Source organism: Pieris napi, chromosome 14, assembly GCF_905475465.1.
Source record: "Pieris napi chromosome 14, ilPieNapi1.2, whole genome shotgun sequence".
Taxonomy (NCBI): domain Eukaryota; kingdom Metazoa; phylum Arthropoda; class Insecta; order Lepidoptera; family Pieridae; genus Pieris; species Pieris napi.
This window is the reverse complement of record NC_062247.1, coordinates 11,031,107-11,050,396: the sequence shown is the minus strand read 5'-3', so window position 1 is coordinate 11,050,396 and position 19,290 is coordinate 11,031,107. Positions and strand designations below refer to the sequence as shown.

General features: G+C 32.4%; 1 protein-coding gene across 1 annotated transcript; it reads right to left on the bottom strand.

The window, feature by feature from the left end:
• Positions 1-330: 330 nt before the first annotated feature.
• On the bottom strand, positions 331-19,262 carry LOC125055812 (E3 ubiquitin-protein ligase MARCHF8-like). The gene is made up of 7 exons (XM_047658430.1): positions 18,745-19,262; positions 17,947-18,068; positions 14,003-14,147; positions 12,741-12,861; positions 4,778-4,999; positions 3,631-3,745; positions 331-2,286 (listed from the first exon to the last, which is right to left on the bottom strand). Exons 1-7 carry the CDS (start codon positions 18,944-18,946, stop codon positions 2,134-2,136), a joined length of 1,080 nt encoding a protein of 359 aa, XP_047514386.1. The 5' UTR covers positions 18,947-19,262; the 3' UTR covers positions 331-2,133.
• Positions 19,263-19,290: the final 28 nt, after the last annotated feature.

The following is a 19,290-nucleotide window of genomic DNA, read 5'->3' as shown; positions in this document are numbered from 1 at the left end:
ATTCACATAAATTTCATATTTTTATCGACATTTTACATCGATATCATAATATCGTCACTCGCACAGAACTACACAAAAACTGGTCTTGCGGGATTCGCGCGTGAATGTGTGCGTGCACGCAGGTAACTAGTAGTACGTAGCCAGTGCGCTTAGTGGCTTGGTATTTGACGCACATATGTTTATTTCTTTATATTCTATTAAGTGAATATTGTAACCAAACATGGAATTAAATTAATTCACTTTAAAATGGTGGTTAATTCATTCACCCCATAATTTTAATATTAAATTATACCGAAAATTACACATAGCAAAATTTTCGCAGAAAAATAATTTTTCAGAATTTTGTAATATGGCAATACCATTATGAGCATTACAGTACCTAGTATTAGAAAATATTAATCGAGGACGGACTATCGTAACAGGAACATGAAAATCCTAAACAGCGTTAAACGAAATACCACGTAAAAATATTAGTAGTAATTCCAGATTGGGACAAGAAACTTGGCGATTAAAAAGAGTGGCGGAGACTTTATTGCCAGTTCTTCTCTTCCGTTCCACGCCCTTGATTTGAGAGCTGGCAGTAAATGTAAAATTAGAAGCATTTAATGTATATTTCTTTTTTGACGTTCATAAGTGTACATTGTGTTACCTATATGAATAAATTATTTTTGACTTTCACTTTGTAATGTTTTGTTAGGATCGTTAATTTGATTATTGGAGGCTAATATTGAAATATTTTACTTTATATTAAGGAGTTGGTGGTGCTATTGGGGGTGAATTAATTTTCGTTTTTCATCAAATGTATTGATATTCTGGTGTTCTACAAGGCAATTTTGATAAGCTAGTCTGTAACATTTTCACGTCAATTATCTGTGCTTGTGTAGTTTTTCTACTCTTTATGGGACGATATAATTAGTTTTTTAAACGAAAAATGACTGTCAACTCTTAAATCAAATTTTTACGTGGATTTCGTTTAACCCTATTTATTAGAAAATTAATATAAATAATCAATAATTTTAAAGCCAAAAATTAGTCGCAGCTCGTCAAATGAAAGACGAAATAAATTCATAAAAAGGACCTATTTATTTACACTAAGCGCTCGACTACAGTGAAGGTTTAGCAAATTGGAAGTTTCAAGGATTAAAAATGGCTTATATAAAAAAAAACCTAAGCCGATATAAGTTACACCACACCAACCAATTAAGTAGCTCATATAAATTTGAACACATACAGTCAAAACATACCGATTAGAACATACCGGTTATATTGACCAAAATCAAAGGTCCCGGCTGAATTCTATTAATAACAACGTCATCGGCTGTTACGACTAACAAATATGAGTAGTCCCTTCGATGTCGTTATAATAGATTTTGACTGTATTACTAAACAAACAAATAGTACACAATAGGGGTCAGATTAACATTACACATATGCCCTTGTGCAAAAACTAGTCATGTAAACAAAAAACACACATGTTTTTGTTTATAATCATAGTTTTCGCACAAAAAATATTGTCAATCAACTTGAAGGTTGACCTCTTCAACTTCAATTGACAATTGACACATGTAAATCAAAAAAGGTTTTATACAATATTTTGCGTTAAAAACACAATATTCATAGACGTAGTTAGCAATGACTGGTACGGTTCACAAAAAATCATTTTCATAACTTAATTGCGATATTATCTCATAGCATTGTGAATTTATATTCAAGGATTTGGCGTTTTAAATATTTTTAATTTCATATAATTAGTGTTGAATTTAAATAATATGAATGATTCATAATTTAACGAGCGTAGTTTAATTTTTTAAGTAATGCAAATTAAACGTTTCCGCATTCAGCAATTCACAAGTTATACACATATCACCTGTCAGCTGCCAAACTCAACTGTCACCGACTTGACAGCTGACATGTTACGTATTAATATCCAAATAAGTAACATAATTCCGATAACACACTTATTACTAAGCACGAATATTACTTACTCAATAGTCACTTATCTAACACTGAACTCGGGAACTCACCGCATCCATTTAGCGATCACTAAGACTAATGACGAATGGGGGGGTTCAAACACTGTCAATTAGCACTTACCTAATAGATGTTATCGTCCAGGTAGAGGGTGAGGTTACCTCAGGAAGGGTGATTAGGGTTTAAGAGGGATTCGCGACTCGCGCGCAAATTCGGCAGCGATCGGGCCGCGCGCGCCTCGCGACGTGCTTCGAGTGCGAGAAGGGAGCGTATATCGGCTTCTAGGGGGTCAACCGCGATGTGGTATACACCTCCCTGTATAGAATTAATAAATTAGGCCCAAAGCATTTTTGTATCGACAAGTTAGAAGTAAGCTCCTAAGGGAGCGTTCAAGTATTACGTAACGAATTTGGGGGGGGGGGGGTCCTTTTACACGTTACGATGCGGGGCGGGGATTGAATTACGCGTTAATGTTAATATTATTTTCGACTTTCCAGTACTTTACACCACGTAATGGTAACTTTTAGGTATAAAGAGTCACTGGGTGGTCACGAAACGTTTTACTATTGGGTACAGAAAAACGTTACGACGCGTTACAGGGGGGGAGGTCAATTATGTCCTAAATTGCGTGACGTAATACTTAAACGCTCCCTAAGCAACGTTCTAATGAAGCGAGCCGGAAGACAATCTAATATTGTCGGCCTACGCGAGTTAGTACCCAGTTTCTTTGTCAGATTAGTCTCATTTAACTGTTTTGATTAGAGAAATAAATTATTTGTGTTGATACAACTGATTTAGTATAAAAGTAAATAATAAATAATCGTATTTTTTTTAATCGTAAAATTTTGCTTTTATTATATTAAAGAAACCGTTACCACTAATTCGTCATTTTAAAAGCGTAAATAATTTATGCACACCTGTCGCTTGTGTTTGTATCACTATTAAGACATTATAACAATTAATATTATGCAAAAACAAAGAAAAGCTAATACATTTTGTATATCTCTACTTAGTCAAAATATATAAAGGCATCAAGGAACTTTGATATTTAAAAACTTTAATAATTATTATAACCAAAGACACCATGTTTTTTTTTTAATATTATTTGTAGAGTGATTCTACAAATATGACTATGGTGTGTGATTTGGTTGTAACATCATAATGTAATATACGAGTAAAAAGTTAAAGACGGTTCAGTATTAACACAAAAAAAACCTTCACAACGAACAATATTGGTTTCGAGATAATTAGACGAATTTAATTTTACTTTTTAAGTTTAATATCAAGTATTAATTTTGATAAAAAATACAATGATTAAAAAGTTTTTATAATTAATAATATGTAAATAAGATTCTATTCACTATCTAAATTAAGTATTGCAATTTTCTTTTAATTAATTGTTTCAATTTAAATTTTTAAGTTTAATAATTATAAAAACTAAAATAATTAAAGTTTGAAAGTCGATAAAACGAAAAAGCAACATTAAAAAGAGACATACATATATGATTTTTTTATAAGATTTAACGTGGGAGATGAGATAGGAAGCATTAACACCGCTATAGACTAATTACTTTTAATATATCTCACATACAAAATATAAATTTATCAAGTTAACAAATTCTATTTAACTAGCAGTTAACGATTTAACTTTTAAGTTACCTCAGCAGGTTGTGTGACAACCTCTTCAACGGCCACTGTAACCGGATGTGAAAGACGAGTATCCGAGTATCGCCGGACCTCTTCCGGTTCAGCTCTCAGTCTGGGGTTGTCCGTACTAAAAAAAATATTTGGAAAATCATAACCATACGAAAGTTTCTATTGCAAATGTTTAATAATAATAATTAATTGCAAGAATATGGTACAAAAATGTGTAAGGTGGTACAATCGTAAGTTCGCATATTCTGCCACACACAATGGCGCGCAAATTTGTCTTAAAGGAATTTTACATTTTACATTAGTAGTCATATGAATTTATCAATTCTTATATTATTTGTATCGTACATATTATATAATACGTTATTAAATTTATACCAACTACTGCGTCTCACGCAAATAATCATTTATTGAATAATATATATTTTCCAAAAGTAATTTGTTTTGTTTGTTTTGTGTTAATTTGTTATAATTTTGTGTAAACCAAGTTTATACAAAATTATAACAATTTACACAGCCTCAGTGCACAATTGGGAATCGAAGCTTCGACCTCAAGGACGAGTCGTACACAAAAGCCACTAGGCCAGCAGTATTTACTGCATCACACATACGGGATATATAAAGAGAAATACAGTGTAATCTCTTTATAACGAATTTCAAGGGAACGAACAGTTCTTTTCGTTATAGAGAGTTTTCGATATACGTAGGGACGAGAAAAAACAACCAAATTTGAACAATTACAATATGTTATATGTATGTATGTTTGTATGCTATGACAGGCAATGTAATCTAAGAATAATGGCACACGTGTTAATAAAATCAACAGTAACAAAGGCGAGAAGGCTGTTAATGACCTCAGGTGTCTTTCTTAGAAATTTCGGCACCTCAATAGGTTAGTTTTGTGAGCTGATTATAAAAACAATTACACTTAAGTGTCTTGTTGATGTCTAAATAGGAAAATATTTTTTCGTTATAGAGAATAGCTGTTGATTTATCAAGAGTGAATTAATGTATGGGTTTTGTGTTAAACAAATAAAAATTTTACGTTATAGAGAGTTTACACTGTACAAGTTTTAATCAAGTGTTCACATAACATGTTTAATTTTTAATTCTAATTGTTTAACGGGAAATAATTAATAAAATTTTCACTCACCTTAGCCGGTCTTCGTTAAGCGCAGAAAGCCGCCGATGTGGATTACCCCTATAAGTCTCGAAGCCCCCACTTTCATCCTCCTCGTGGTACGCAGCCGGAGGGGGCAAAGGCTCAATATTGGCCACCACCTGCCCCCTCGCACTCCTCTCCCGTCTCTTACTACGCAACGGCGGTGACAAACTAATCGGTACCTTTTCTGGCGCATTTTGTATGAGCAATATTCTGAAAAATTATTATTTATGGTTTTACGAATCATCTACAGTTAACGTATAGGTCTTGAAATTTTAAGCCTAGTCTATGTCGTAATATCAATGGAACGGTGTATGAGAGGGAAGAAAAGAATGTATAAAATAAATAATATATTATTAAGAAGAACAACAAAGTGAAAATGGGCGGACAAAGGTAAAAGGTAAAGACAAAAGGTGTTGGGTGTCAAAAAGTATCACAGCTGTAGAAAAAGTTGCATTATCCGGAGTTGGTATCCGGGGAAATAAATACAGATAATGCACCTTTTGTCTTCAGTCACCGTGACCACGCACGCTGTAAAGCACGCGTAACGTCGGTTAAATTTAAAATTATGAAAAATAATTGTACATTTATAATAATACATAACTCTAATCCGGTTGAAAAGTTTTTTCTTTAAATGCCAATGTTTTGTTTCACTAAATATATAGAAATGCTATACCACAATATTTACATAACAGTATTATTAATTTTTATCACGACATCCGCTAGATTTTATCACGTATCGCAATCACGGTAGTTTCATATAACTTAAATACCTATTGTTATTTATTACATAAAACGATAATGGCACGTAATATACCTTTATCTGTTTATGGAACGTGCTTAAATTGATAATTTCTACTTCCTAGTGGAATTATCTCTTAGATATAAAATTCTCGTATCACAATGTTCGTTCCCAAACTCCTACGAAACGGCTCGACCGATTCTTATAAAATTTTTTATGCATATTCAGAAAGTCTGAGAATCGGCTACTATCTATCTTTCAAACCCCTTCGTGATAAGCAATAAAATAAAATAAAAATTTTATACATCATACAAAATACACACATTTCACCCCTCTACGATCAACCCCTATTTTTTATTATTGTAGATAGTTATTTTTATTGAACTAAATAAATTTTGCCTAGAAATGCAAACATATTTTGCCGGGTCAGCTCGTAGTTTTATATAAAAAAGTATTAACTACATACTATGCTTATGTTCCAAATTTGAAAGGTCAGACTTGACGTTTAAGAGTAGTGGCGAAGTTACTTGCCAAATTTGAAAATGGACTCAACGATTTTCACACTAACTAATTTGCCACTATTCAAGGAAGATTTCTTAGTTAAGTTAATATTCCAATTAAGAACAGAAAAACCCTAACGTACTGTATATATCTATACGTACGTATATAGAATATAAAAAACCATGTAATAACATTTTCCATTTCCTTAGCTTAATGGAAAATCGTCATTACATGATAATCAAACAAACGTATATAAATAATGAATAATGATGGACTAATATGACGTCATTGTTAAAATCTATTAAAACATTAAACGAAAAACAGTCCAATAACAAATCAAAATAATAGGCCATTGGACTTTATATAATAAATAAAATGTTTTTTAGTAATCATCTACAGTATATGTTACAAGCAATTTTATAAATGATAATTTCTAAAATAAATATGACAATTATTGTGGTAATCCTATAAATAAATGTTACAAAAAAAATTACATTTCCAATTTTAGATTTTACTAGTAATTTATTGCTATAAAAACATTGTGGAGTAAAATAGCCTGTAAATAATTTAACTAATTGGACAAAAAAAACATCATAAAAATATCAATTTTAATATTTCAGTCACGTAACACAAAATGGTCAGAGATTAGTCGAAACGACGATGACGTAGCAAATTTTGTTCGTCTAATCCTAATACTGTCTCTCGAGTTATTTTCGTCGGCAACTGTTTTAGATCGAAATATAATATGTAATACAGTCGACTCTAGATAATTTGACAATCGTTCATTTTAATCTATCGATAATTTGAATTTTTTTCCGGTTCCTTGAAAAATACTCGATAAAATAAAGTCAATGTTTATTGGTCAACTTCGTAATTCAAAGTTGAAGGAATAGTAACTTGCTCTCCAACATGCGATAGTTGGAAGTCCGGGCTTAACTACTTTCTATAATATGAAATGTTTCTCAGGAACAGATCAGTCAATTGTTTTTAATGTCTTTGGACAATGATAGACTGAATTCGTTTACTCAAAAACTGATAACGGACTTATTTAAAATTAAAAATTGTGAATTTAATTATTTAATTATTAATAAATAAAAATAATACAGAAGACGTTTGTTTACTGCGACGCCATCTTGCCTAGAGAAGCGTTTTGGCGGGATTTTTATGAATATTTTTAAAATCTAGTTAAACATCAGTACAATTATATCTTGTGTGTCTTAGCAGTAGTCGCCTAGTTAACTGAGCGACTCTACCGAGAGGACGCAATTAAAACTATTTATTGTTAGAGCGCAATAGGGTTTTCTTTTTATGTGAGGCGAAAAGACCAAGCTTACCCCGTCCGTCTATAAGCAACGAGATTGGAGTATGGACAATGGCCTATCTAATCTATTGCGTAATAATATTTCTTAACGTTAAAAAAATTTGGGTACAAGCTAGTAAGGTAAAGGAATATAACACAAAACCATCAGACGCCATAATGAAATCATTAATTCCGTGTAAAAATAAACATTGAAGTTGTTTGTCACACGAGAAAAATTTATTGTCGTAATAATCAAACAAAACCTTGGTGAAACAAAACTCATAATATTTTTGAAAGCTCGTTTTTTATTTTTAAAACAACGCATATGTAATTAAACGCCAAAACCGTATCAGTTCCATTTTTAAATTCTTTATGTCTGACATACGTCAAACAACTTTGAAAACGTTAAGACTTCCGTATGTGTTTGTTTTTGACATATGTGTATCATAATTAGAAGTAGTTATAGGGAGAAATTGGCTGTGCCAAAAATTAATCTGGAATTCCATAGAAAAACACCTTTTGTATGGCAAACAAGGTTTATAATAATTTACCAAAAACATTCAAAGATCTTCCTACTAGAGTTTTTAAAAATCGTCTCAATGTACTACTTTAGGGAAAAAAATTGTATTAATGATTTTGCGGGAAACACAAACATATATTTTAATAATGTGATATTGTATCACTACAAATAATATAAGAACTGACTAATTGATATTACTCATTATGTGTATATATATATACATATATGTATATATCTTCTATGTAAAATTCATTTAAGCCAAATTTGCACGCCATTTTGTGTGGCAGAATATGTGAACTTTTGATTGTACCACCATAAAATTTTTGTACCATATTCTTGCAAATAAATTATTATTATTATAAAATGATTTTTACATATACTTTGCTCGATTCCGAAACCTTCCCTAAGGCATGTCGGTTTCCCCACAAACTCTTGCTTAATACTCCGCTGAGAATACCATACGTCAAAATATCTTTTCGACATTGGGTTTTCATACTGTGTAAGAGTCGACTTGGAGTCCTTCCGGCATGCCAATTATAATAATATTATGTAGGATAATTTTTATAGTCGATTGCCTAAATGATCATCGTTTAATGGTCCTAACAGACTGTGTTTACGTCACAACTGTGACGAAAAATGACTCAGTGGAAATTTTCAGCAACTCTATAGAGTCCTTTAGCCGAGTCTATTTAGCAACCTTGCTGGTGTTAATTATTTGCTACTAAGTCCATTGAAAAGTTACATTTGGGGTTGCGTTTTTTACAGGACGCAATTTTATTTATGGAACATGTAGGGGGGGGTCAATACAAGCTTAACTCCAAGTTTGTGGGGTTGGCGTGCTTGTCCCCCGGCCGCCATTTTCACTTTTTTACTTATAACTTTTTGAATTTTGGATTTATGATAAAAAGTTACAGATACATAATTGTAGGCACAGCGATTTGCTACAAAATGTGTCTTTACAAGTTTTATGTACGATGGATAGTTTAGGAGATATAGCCAAAAACGTGGTTTTTGGACCCCTTTTTCCAAGATGGCGGCCGGGGGACAAGCACGCCAACCCCACAAACTTGAGGTTAAGCTTGTATTGACCCCCCCTACAGGTCCCATAAATAAAATTACGTCCTCTAACAAATGTTCAGTTTGGCCCTCAAATTGTAACATTTCAATGGACTAACTAGCGGACCCGACAGACGTTGTCCTGTCTTAACTATGAATATTGATTTCAAATTGGTATAATTAATTAAAAAATATTTCAGAAACAAAGTGTTTATTATTCTTATGTAATACAACATTCTTTGTTTGTTTTTCTGGCTCGCATATTATTATTTTATCAATATAATAACTCCGATCGAAGTATTTGTTTTAAACGATATTCATTTTTCTTACATCCTCCTCGACGATATTTGCAGCACGCATTCTGTCAATGTTATGTCAAACGCCATACATCAAAAAAGTTCGAATTGTATGGTGGTAAGTATTCTTAAATTTTCTAATTTTCCGCGCAATTTTTTTATTTTTTTCTTTCATAAGAACCTTCTCCTGACAATAACAAACACAACAAATAAGAATTAGCGAAATCGGTCCACCCGTTCACGCGTGATGCCGTGACCAAGAGAAATAGAGATTCATTTTTATCTTAATATATATATTTCTTGTGTGCGTGTGTATGTGACTGAACTCCTCCTAAACGACTGGACCAATTTTGATGAAATTTTTTGTGTGTCTTCAAGGGGATCTGGGAATGGTTTAGATTCACAAATCAGCCCGCCAGATGTTAAGGGTAGTCCACCCCTAAATTTTTATTTTTATTTTTTAGACAAAATTTTTAATTTCTATTTTTTTATGATACAGCATTAAAAAATACATACAACCCCTAACTTTCACCCCTCTACGATCAACCCCTATTTTTTTATTATAAATGATATACATGGCGAAACGACGTTTGCCGGATCAGCTAGTATATATATATATATATTATTATTCTATTTATTCTTACATAATTATGTATTTACATTGTATATTCGCGGATGCTTGGCGAACCCACGTCAATGTTGGCACTATTCCACTTTCCTAATATCCAATGGGACGAGTTTTAGCACAGATTGTAAACAAAATAAACAGTCTTACAAAAGCTATGAAATTTTGGTAAATGATCCTTTGTCCTTGACAAATGAATTAGATTTAATGTTATAGGTTAATGTACCTATTAGTTGGACGACATTCATTTTTAAACAACTGAGTACAAGCTGTTCCTGAGTGATTTCTTCCAGACAACCAGTTTTGAGAAGAAATTACACATCTATGGGCTATTAAACTACTACCACGGACTCTACTGTTTCCCTTTTTTTATCCAACAGGAGGCAAACGATCATCAGCTGATGTTGAGTGATACCGCCGCCTATTGACTAACATTGCCATAGGGCTCTGTACTTTGCCGGCCTTTTAAAAACGTACGCTCTTTTCTGAAAGGACCCTAAGCCGAATTGGTACGTAAGCACTTTAGTGGGCAGCTGGTTCCACATAGTGGTGGCAAAAACTGCCTTAAAAACACTCAGTTGTGGACGGACGACGAGGTGATAGGGGTCGAATTTCGTATTCTACCTCGAAGTCCGATAATGAAACTCAGCTGCAGGCAAACGAATCACTTAACAATAATAAAATAATGGAAATAAGTTGAAATCTTTAAAAAAACTGATTTATATACTACGTATTAATTCATTTTACGTCTAAGATAATAACTAATCAAACACATGCCAACAATAGGTACAAAATAAGTTTTGTATCAGATTCATTTATATATTCCGTCAGTCTTCATTATGGTCTACTTTACCCAAAAACAACAGAATTCACGAAGCTGCTACAAATATTGGTTACGTCAACCAGCCTTGATCTTACAAGATTCAAGTATAATGAATCGAATGACCTCCGTTTTTCTCTCGAAAATAATTACGCACGTAAAAAAATTTGCACGTACCACATCTTACGTCATACATACCTAACCTACATTATACATGACAGCTTGGTAATAGGCTAATATGAAATGGTTAGTTCGTATACATTAATTTACTTTCCGCTGTTAAAAAACAGGCGCTACAACCGTTTGGGTGCCTGTGACATTTATTTGTATTTTAATAGGCAAGTAGGTGAGCTTTCTGTGCCTAACTTTTTGAGTCTATTCCCTGTTTTCTAACTAGGGAATGTTAAAAGTGCACATAGATAGTCAATGTGCCAGGGTTCGAACTTGACTGATAAAAGTCGCACGCTGAAGTCAATTTTTTTTTTTAAATTTATACGAGGTGAAAATGCGCTTACGCAGGCCCGCATCAAGGATGTCGAGCTTGACGCGGGGACTGTGGGGCTGGGTTTACACTCAAACTCTGCTATTCAGAGGGGTAGCGAGACCCCACCCACTAAAACACCTCAGCCCTTCACACGCCCTTAATATGGGCCCTCGGTGTTCGCTAGGCAAGGACGCTGAAGTCACTAGACCAACACTGCTCATAAAAAAGTCAAAAGATGGAAGATAATTTAAATAAAATGCAATTCATTCGTGAGAGAACAAGATACTTAGATCTTTAGCTAACATATTAACATAACCTATACATTGTTTCAGAATTTAAACAACACAAATCTAAATACATATATTAAAACAAAAATTTCACACCATCACATAGCCGAATCTAGTACGTATTTAGTCATTTTTATTGGTATTTTTTCTTTCTATTTGAACCTTTTCGTATACATTATGTATTCCATCTTTGGATATATGTTTAGTATAATTGTTTTTTTGCTTAGGATAAAGAAATAAATAAAAAAAATTGAATCAGTTTTATTACAAGATTCCATGTTTTTTTCCTATAGATTGAATCTATAAAATAATTAGCGAACTAGAAAAAATGTGTCATGCCAACACTACAATAATCTTATTTATGGGTTATCAGAACATGACTCATGAGCCTTTCCCATTGCAAGAAAAATCTTCATAAATATTTGTTTCGTAAAGATTTTCGTCGAAGGTTCATGTTCTACAACGTGGTGGTGATCAATTAGTTTTAATAATTATTATTTATTTGTAAGAATATAGTACAAAAATATTATGGTGGTACAATCTAAATGTCGCAAATTCTGCCGCACAAAGCGTGCAAAATTGTTTCACATAATTAAAAGGTCGAATTTAACATTGAAGTTACATTTTACATTACATTATCAATCATATCATCAAAGTCAATTCTTAAATTTTTTTATCACTGATATTATTACGTTATCAAATTAATATTTATTGTAATGTTACACACAAGTAATAATTAATAGAATAATATTTTTTCAAAAAAAATATTTAATCGTTTTTAAACACTCTAGTAGTATATTTGAATGTTTTTGGATAAATATTATAATTGATTGCTATACAAGATGTGTTTTTCCTCTACAATTCCCTATTAAATTTTGGCATAGCCAATTTTTCCTCATGTCTACTTCGGCAGTTGTCTATTCCCGTTGACCGTATTGTGAACGAACATTTCTAGAATATACGTACAGGGAAGAGATACAATTTTGATCTTAAACAAACCACGATCGCATCGACAGCGCTATTGAACTTCAAAATTGCATACGTTAGTGTCTGTATCAGAAATTACACACTATACTCTGATTTTTTATTAAATATTGGAATATTTGTCATTTTCTTATTAGGTCACTTGAGTAAGCAAATATTTAGATTTAGCTTTTTGTAGGTAAGACATAAAAAATACGTAGCATTTTTTATTGCCCTCAAATAAGTCAAAATTGTCCCTTTTTCTGTGGAGAACTTTTTGTAGCAACACTATGAAATGTCAGAATTCTACGAAATGAAAAATCAGAGCATTCGCACAATTCTTCTATCGTTAAAACTCACCTATTATGGGCTCGCCAACGATTGCACAAATGTAAGTACTGCCGACACTGGATGTACATAAAGACAGCTCCGCCCGTGAAACCCACCGCCACAACCACCAGCTTTGTCCAAAACGGCCAAGCTGAAATCACAGTCACTACTATCAAAGTAATTCATTCATCTGGCCGCTTGCATGGTCTGCAGATCATAAAAGGTCTCGGGTTCAATTCCAGAGGAGTGAAATTTTTATTGGTAAACGTTTAGCGGTTCAAGACCACGATACCTTTTATTTCTCCTAAGCGAAATTCGAGAATGATCACTAAATAAATTCAAAGCCCTCGTTAAATGTAAATTAATCCATTCATATACAGGTTGGCCAAAAAATCGTGGACTAAACGCAAATAGGGGATAGATGAGGTCATCAGCTGCAAAAAATTGTACTACGGGAGGTCTCTAAGCTATCTCTAACCCCTGCAGAGTTATTATTATTAAAATTCGAAAAAATCTACACCTGTATCTTTTTCATAATATCCACTAGATTGGTACTGATGAGTTCTTGCGTTAGACATACTATTTATAGTTGTTTATTAAGTGTATTGAAGATAATATTAAGTTATAAGATATAAAAAAATTCAAATCATAACTTTTTGTTTACTTCGGGCCCCACTGTGAAAAAAAATTACTCTACCAAAAAGTGACCCTGTATTACAAGTTTTGGCGCATTTAATCGGGATTCTGAAAAGGTATTACACGTGGCCATGAGTCGCTCTAATATATTCTAGGACGTAAAACAACAACGATTCGGACTTATGATAGATTATTTACCGACCTGTGACCAGTGCTGTGTGAATCGGACTAGATTCAAAAAAATGGACAGATGGCTGGAGGGTTACGTAGGAATTTGATTAGACGGTGCTGATTAAATATTATGGTCAAGGCAGGAATTTTGAGCATTTATTGTAAAATGTTTTGTTTCCTACAAACAACCATTCCTACAAACAAACGTTGTTTGTAATTCTATTCTTTCAAGAATAATTACTTATAAAAATACTAATGAATTACTAAAGTAATATTACAAAAATCTATGCATTCATAAAATTGCGTAACGTAAAGCTTAATTTACAATGAAACTAAAATTATTTGAGACAAAATATAAAATAAAATACTTCATACAAACGGTACGGCGTGTGCAACTTTGTCAACAAGCTTATCTTATTTCAACATAACCCTGTCACCGAGTATGACCACATCGAGAGCAATTCTCTGCCCATAAAGGGACTTACCAATCTGTCCCTTGTTAACCTCCTCGACCGCTCTCTCTATAAGTACGAACAGTGACCACATAACGCAAAGCGCAGCTACGCAGTGGAACAGGACGGCGCAGCATAGACGCCGCCTTTCAACGCCTGACATCTCCAAGAGGCGCCACTAAAACAAATATTTTAGATCAGTTCCTTTATCACCTTGACCTTCGCTCAATACACAGCTGTAAACACATTTTATGGTAACACGTAATCGGTTGCTAATTGCACCTGCCGAGACGAATGGGCCTTGGGCTTATTTTAAGGTCTTAAAAAGTAGTGTAAGTGTTTTAAAGTTACAGCGAAATTTATGTGAAAAGAAGGAAAGAAAAAATATTATACACAATAGGGAGCGGTCAAGTATTACGTCACGTAAATTTTTGGAGATTATTGACAAACCGATGTAACGCGCCGTAACGTTTTTCTGTACCCTGTAAAACGTTTCATGACCACCTAGTAATTCTTTATACCTAAAAGTTACCATTATGTGGTGTGAAGTCGAAAATAATATTAACAATAACGCGTAATTAATTCCTCGCCCCGCATCGTAAACGTTACGATACGTAATACTTGAACGCTTTATTTATATATACTGTGTACACTATTTATTTATTTTATTTTAATGCTTTCCTTATATTACTAAACCAATACGATAATTTCGAAATTATATATGAAATATTAAATACAAATTACAATATCGCTCCTGTGAACTCACTCTGCGAACATATAAAGATGTCGATAGTGTCAGTTAGCGCAACGTGTGCAGACAGATTCTGGCTCTTGGTATGGCCATCAACCTTGGGCTTCGCCGTCACACAACTGCCCTAGGAATAAAGATCCCCGGGTTCTTGGAGAACACTTGTGTTGCTCACCACCGCATACTAAGTAGATAGTAGGCCATTTAATTACTTCTGCAGACTGGCACGTGATAGTATTGTGTAAAACGACTTATGGGTGAGATTCAGAGTCTAAAATTCACTGTAAGACTTGATAGATTTTGCCATAGTTTACGCTACGTTCTGTAAGTGTGACCTTCCCACGTCAAATACAATATATTTTTGACTTACAGGAGTATTACTTAACGCTCAGTTTCGACTCAATATTACTGTCTTTTGCATACAGAATTCATTTCACAAATGAAGCATAGATTATTGAAAAATATTACGATAATAACATCGTTTAATATATTTGTGGTATTCAAATTACGCTTTAAGTGGAAAATAAAAATGTTCGTCATGATAATATAACTTTCGAAATTCGACCATTAAATATGATCTTCTTTGAATTATAATTAGATGCCTATTTATTACTATTTTAAGATAACTTAACCTGAGTGACCTAAAAAAAAATTTTAGCCTTTAGATGGGCTAAAATTTTCGTATTTCATAGAGAAGTAGGGAAGGGTATGACGGGTCTGGGCGTTACTGCATACGATGTTTTGCATTTTCTGAGAAGATTTACTATGGTAATATATATATATTTTTTTATCATAGGAAAGTAGAGATTTCAACGAACTGAAAGCACTCCAACTTTTTGAAAAAAGCTGAAATTTTGACGTCAGAATTTTCGATTGAAAATTAGGGTGTTTTTTCGATATTAATTTAAAATAAGGTGAAAAAATAAATAGTTTTAATCAAATAAATTACAGTATATTTGGGACATAATAAGGTAAGTTTTCACCAAATTTCGTTTAAAAAAATAAATTTTTGTAAAAGATAGAAATAAAAAACCAAAAAGTTGGTTTTTTGAATTTTCCACACCAATTTTGAGGTTATGTGAAAAATTTGTAAATACAAAAGTTTTAGATCTTTTTATTACCTACAACTTCGCCATTTAACTTTCTTCGATAGGACTTTTAGTTTTGCCGGAAATCGAGATAAACCGTTTTTTACCCTTAAAACTTCAGCCTCCAGTGCCTGACACACGTCGTCGACGTTTCCGGTCTAAGACATGTCGGTTTCCTCACGATGTTTTTTTCACCGTTCGAGCAAAAGCCGGGGATCGAACCTACGACCTCGTATTGATATAAACAGTAATAAAAATAATAATTCTTTATTTTCTCCCATATAACATTTGAAACCAACAGTACGATAACAATTAAGAGGGTATTGGAATACTGGTTTCCAAGCTAGTGAACCTGTGATATGGATAACCAGGCTTCCATTCCACAGCAAAGTCATACGGAGTTATAACAAAAAAGTACATATATGATTAGGTAACAAAATTTAAAGTTTCTAAAAAATCTTATAAAAAAACTAATCAACAGTCAACTAGATTCCTACAGAAATATTGTTGTGTGTGTGTCTGTGTAAGTGAGTGTGCGTATGTGAGTGAATATTTTGGAAGGTGTGTGAGTTGGTATCAGGCACATGCTTGAGACTATATGTGGAAATTATTTAAGTACATCTAGCAGACTTTCCGTTTGGACATAGTTCAAAGTATGTAAAAATTTATAGACTATTCGCTTTACTCATTTTTTAGTTATAGTATGTATAAGAAAATTGTATGTCTTAAATATTCAAATGAAGTCCTCAAATACAGTCAGGACAAGAACACATTGACTGTTTCAATGAATAAAACACGAATATTAATTTAACCTTTGATATGAAACGAGAAGCAATTAAATTTGAATTAAAATGTATTTTTGTTAATTAATCCGCACTAACATTAATTTACTTTGTCCTTACACTTTTGCTGTCATCATTGTAGATTACGCTATAATATGTTCGTTATAAAATCAAAATATATATGTTCATTATAAATTTCATTACTTTTCATTTACTATCAATATTTTATAAATATGATGCCTCCCACTAAGCTTTTGATTTTGTCTTTTATACACTACAACTGTATATACAATAATACTGAAATAATATGTTCGCACATAAGAATGTTTTTAAGTAACTTTAAAAAGTTTATCAATATTGAAGTTTGGGTTAACAACTGCTTAGGAGATGAATAATTATTTGTATATTTGTGCATTAGCTTATGATACACTTAATAAATATATAAATAGATGAGTGTGAAGGTAACGCATAGACCAGAAATCCTAGCCTCGATTCAAGGATATTTCCATTTGGGTAGGCACAGAAAACTGATAACTAACTATTATTGAAACAAATGAAAAAACTAAAAATAGGTTATGAGTTATGACAGAATAGTGTCTGGGCGTTTTTAAACAAAACAGTATACAAGCAGATATAGATGAACCAAAGCTGTGAACTTGAGAAGTGATGTCTATGTTTTAGAACTCTCAACCGAGGCCAAAGTCAATGCTAATAGCCAACACATATAGCCGAGATTATATAAGCCGATATAATGTATTAATAGACACTTATTGTTTCGGGATGGGCCAACAAACTGATCACCTACTTGCCTACAAGAATCAAAAGACACAGAAATACCTTCTTAGTGGACAGGACCAAACACATGTATAATATATATGAATATTTCATCTTTTAATACTTAACAAAGCAAATAAATACATTGCAGCAAATAATTTATGCCATAGGTATAGTAAAATTTTCCTCATCAATCTCATGTTTATTACTATAAATAACTACAACTTTATTCACCTCAGGTTCATTACCAGGATAAAGATGTTGTTGTGACATGCTTCCGTCTGATAAATATAGCTTATCTTATATATATTAAGTACATATAATATTCAAAGCTCTAAAAAAATAAAAAATAAATTAAAATAAAATTAATTCCCATGTGAAACCTAATATTCAGTGTAACAGATATATCACTGCTTTGTGTGTTTCAAACCAATTACACTTATTACAGAACTCAAACATAGGATTTCCTCATTTACACATTAACTAACTCATGATGGCAATTTAAAATGTTTAATTTTAACATGTCATAATATTTTAGGAAGTCTCAAGTAGAATGTTGTTATTATTATTTTCTAATTATCTTACCTCATTAAATGGTTTTATCTTTGTATGCATTATGAAATTAAATTTGCAGAGTTCACATGATCTTGTTTCGGATGCCGTCAACCATTGTTGTAAACAGCTTTGGTGGACAAACTTTAAGCTACCTGCAATAAAATTAGAAATTAGAAATAAGCCAAGGTCAATCAAACTCAAATGGGTATATATATATATATATATATATATATATATGAATTTGTTAAATATACAACCAACAATGATATGCACTAAAAGTAAAGGGAAAGAGGTGCCTTTCTATTTGAAAACATTAGACTCAAGTATCTACATTGATTCATAGGCCCTAGTGTCAAAACAGTAATAAACTAAACATACAATCAGCCTTAATTAGCTATTAGCTCATGTAAGTTGTATGTTTATATAAACTATACAGTTTTGATGAACTTAATAAGAAAAATGTTCAGCCTGTTTGTTTTAATTAAATTATAAAGAAATTTAAAATGTATGTGTGCTTTACATCACAACATGTTCAAACAACTAATGTGAAAAACAAATCATCTTTATATAACCAAACCTAATGTTAATTTTACAATGACCAGGCTGTAGTCATTCAAATCTACACATCCCATAAAACATAATTATGTAAATATCTGATCTATTTTTAATAAAATCTTCTTAATATAACTTCTTTGAATTGATATTCTTTGTCACCAAAAGACATCATTATTTTAAAGGACCATCTTCTTTTTAATATTAAAAATTAATGTATGATATTAATAATTTTGTTAACACCTTATATATATATATAACAAAGAGAAGACTTACCAGAACAAAAGCAGGGTGCTAGTAGTGGATTATGGATCTCGCTTTCACAATGACAAATTCTGCAGATATCACCACTAGAATTACTGCAAGAAGTCTGGCTGCTTCCAGACCCTGCACGTATCGTCTCCTTGCCACATCCACCACCCCATTCCCAACTTTCAATTTCACTCGAATTTTTCACGTTTATTTGTTGAACAGGCATTATTACACTCAATAATTCACACTATTCCACTTTGAATTTCCAGATTTAATTTAACAACACATAATATCGACAAAGCAAAATGTAAGAAACATTACATTTATTTTATAACCAACCACTAAACACGAACAATAAAATAAACCTTTTCTCATTTTAAAAGGTTTAGATAATACTTTACGCCTACAATTGAATTACAATGTTTACACTGCAAATCAAATAACTACAATAGGTAGAATAGCTGGTAGGTATTTAGGTACTTGCAGTTTGCAAGGAATCACACGGAATTCTATTCATAACGAATGTTAAAATCTGTGGAGTGTTTGACATAGTGGAATGAAAACTCGCAT

Bases quoted from the DNA above. Each gene is read 5' to 3' on its own strand.
- LOC125055812 (XM_047658430.1), bottom strand. From the start codon at position 18,946: ATGCCTGTTCAACAAATAAACGTGAAAAATTCGAGTGAAATTGAAAGT. The intron at 14,148-17,946 runs GTAAGATAATTA...TATTTGTTTTAG, and splicing joins AGATAAAACCATTTAATGAG to TGGCGCCTCTTGGAGATGTC. The intron at 3,746-4,777 runs GTGAGTGAAAAT...TATTTTTTTTAG, and splicing joins CTTAACGAAGACCGGCTAAG to TACGGACAACCCCAGACTGA.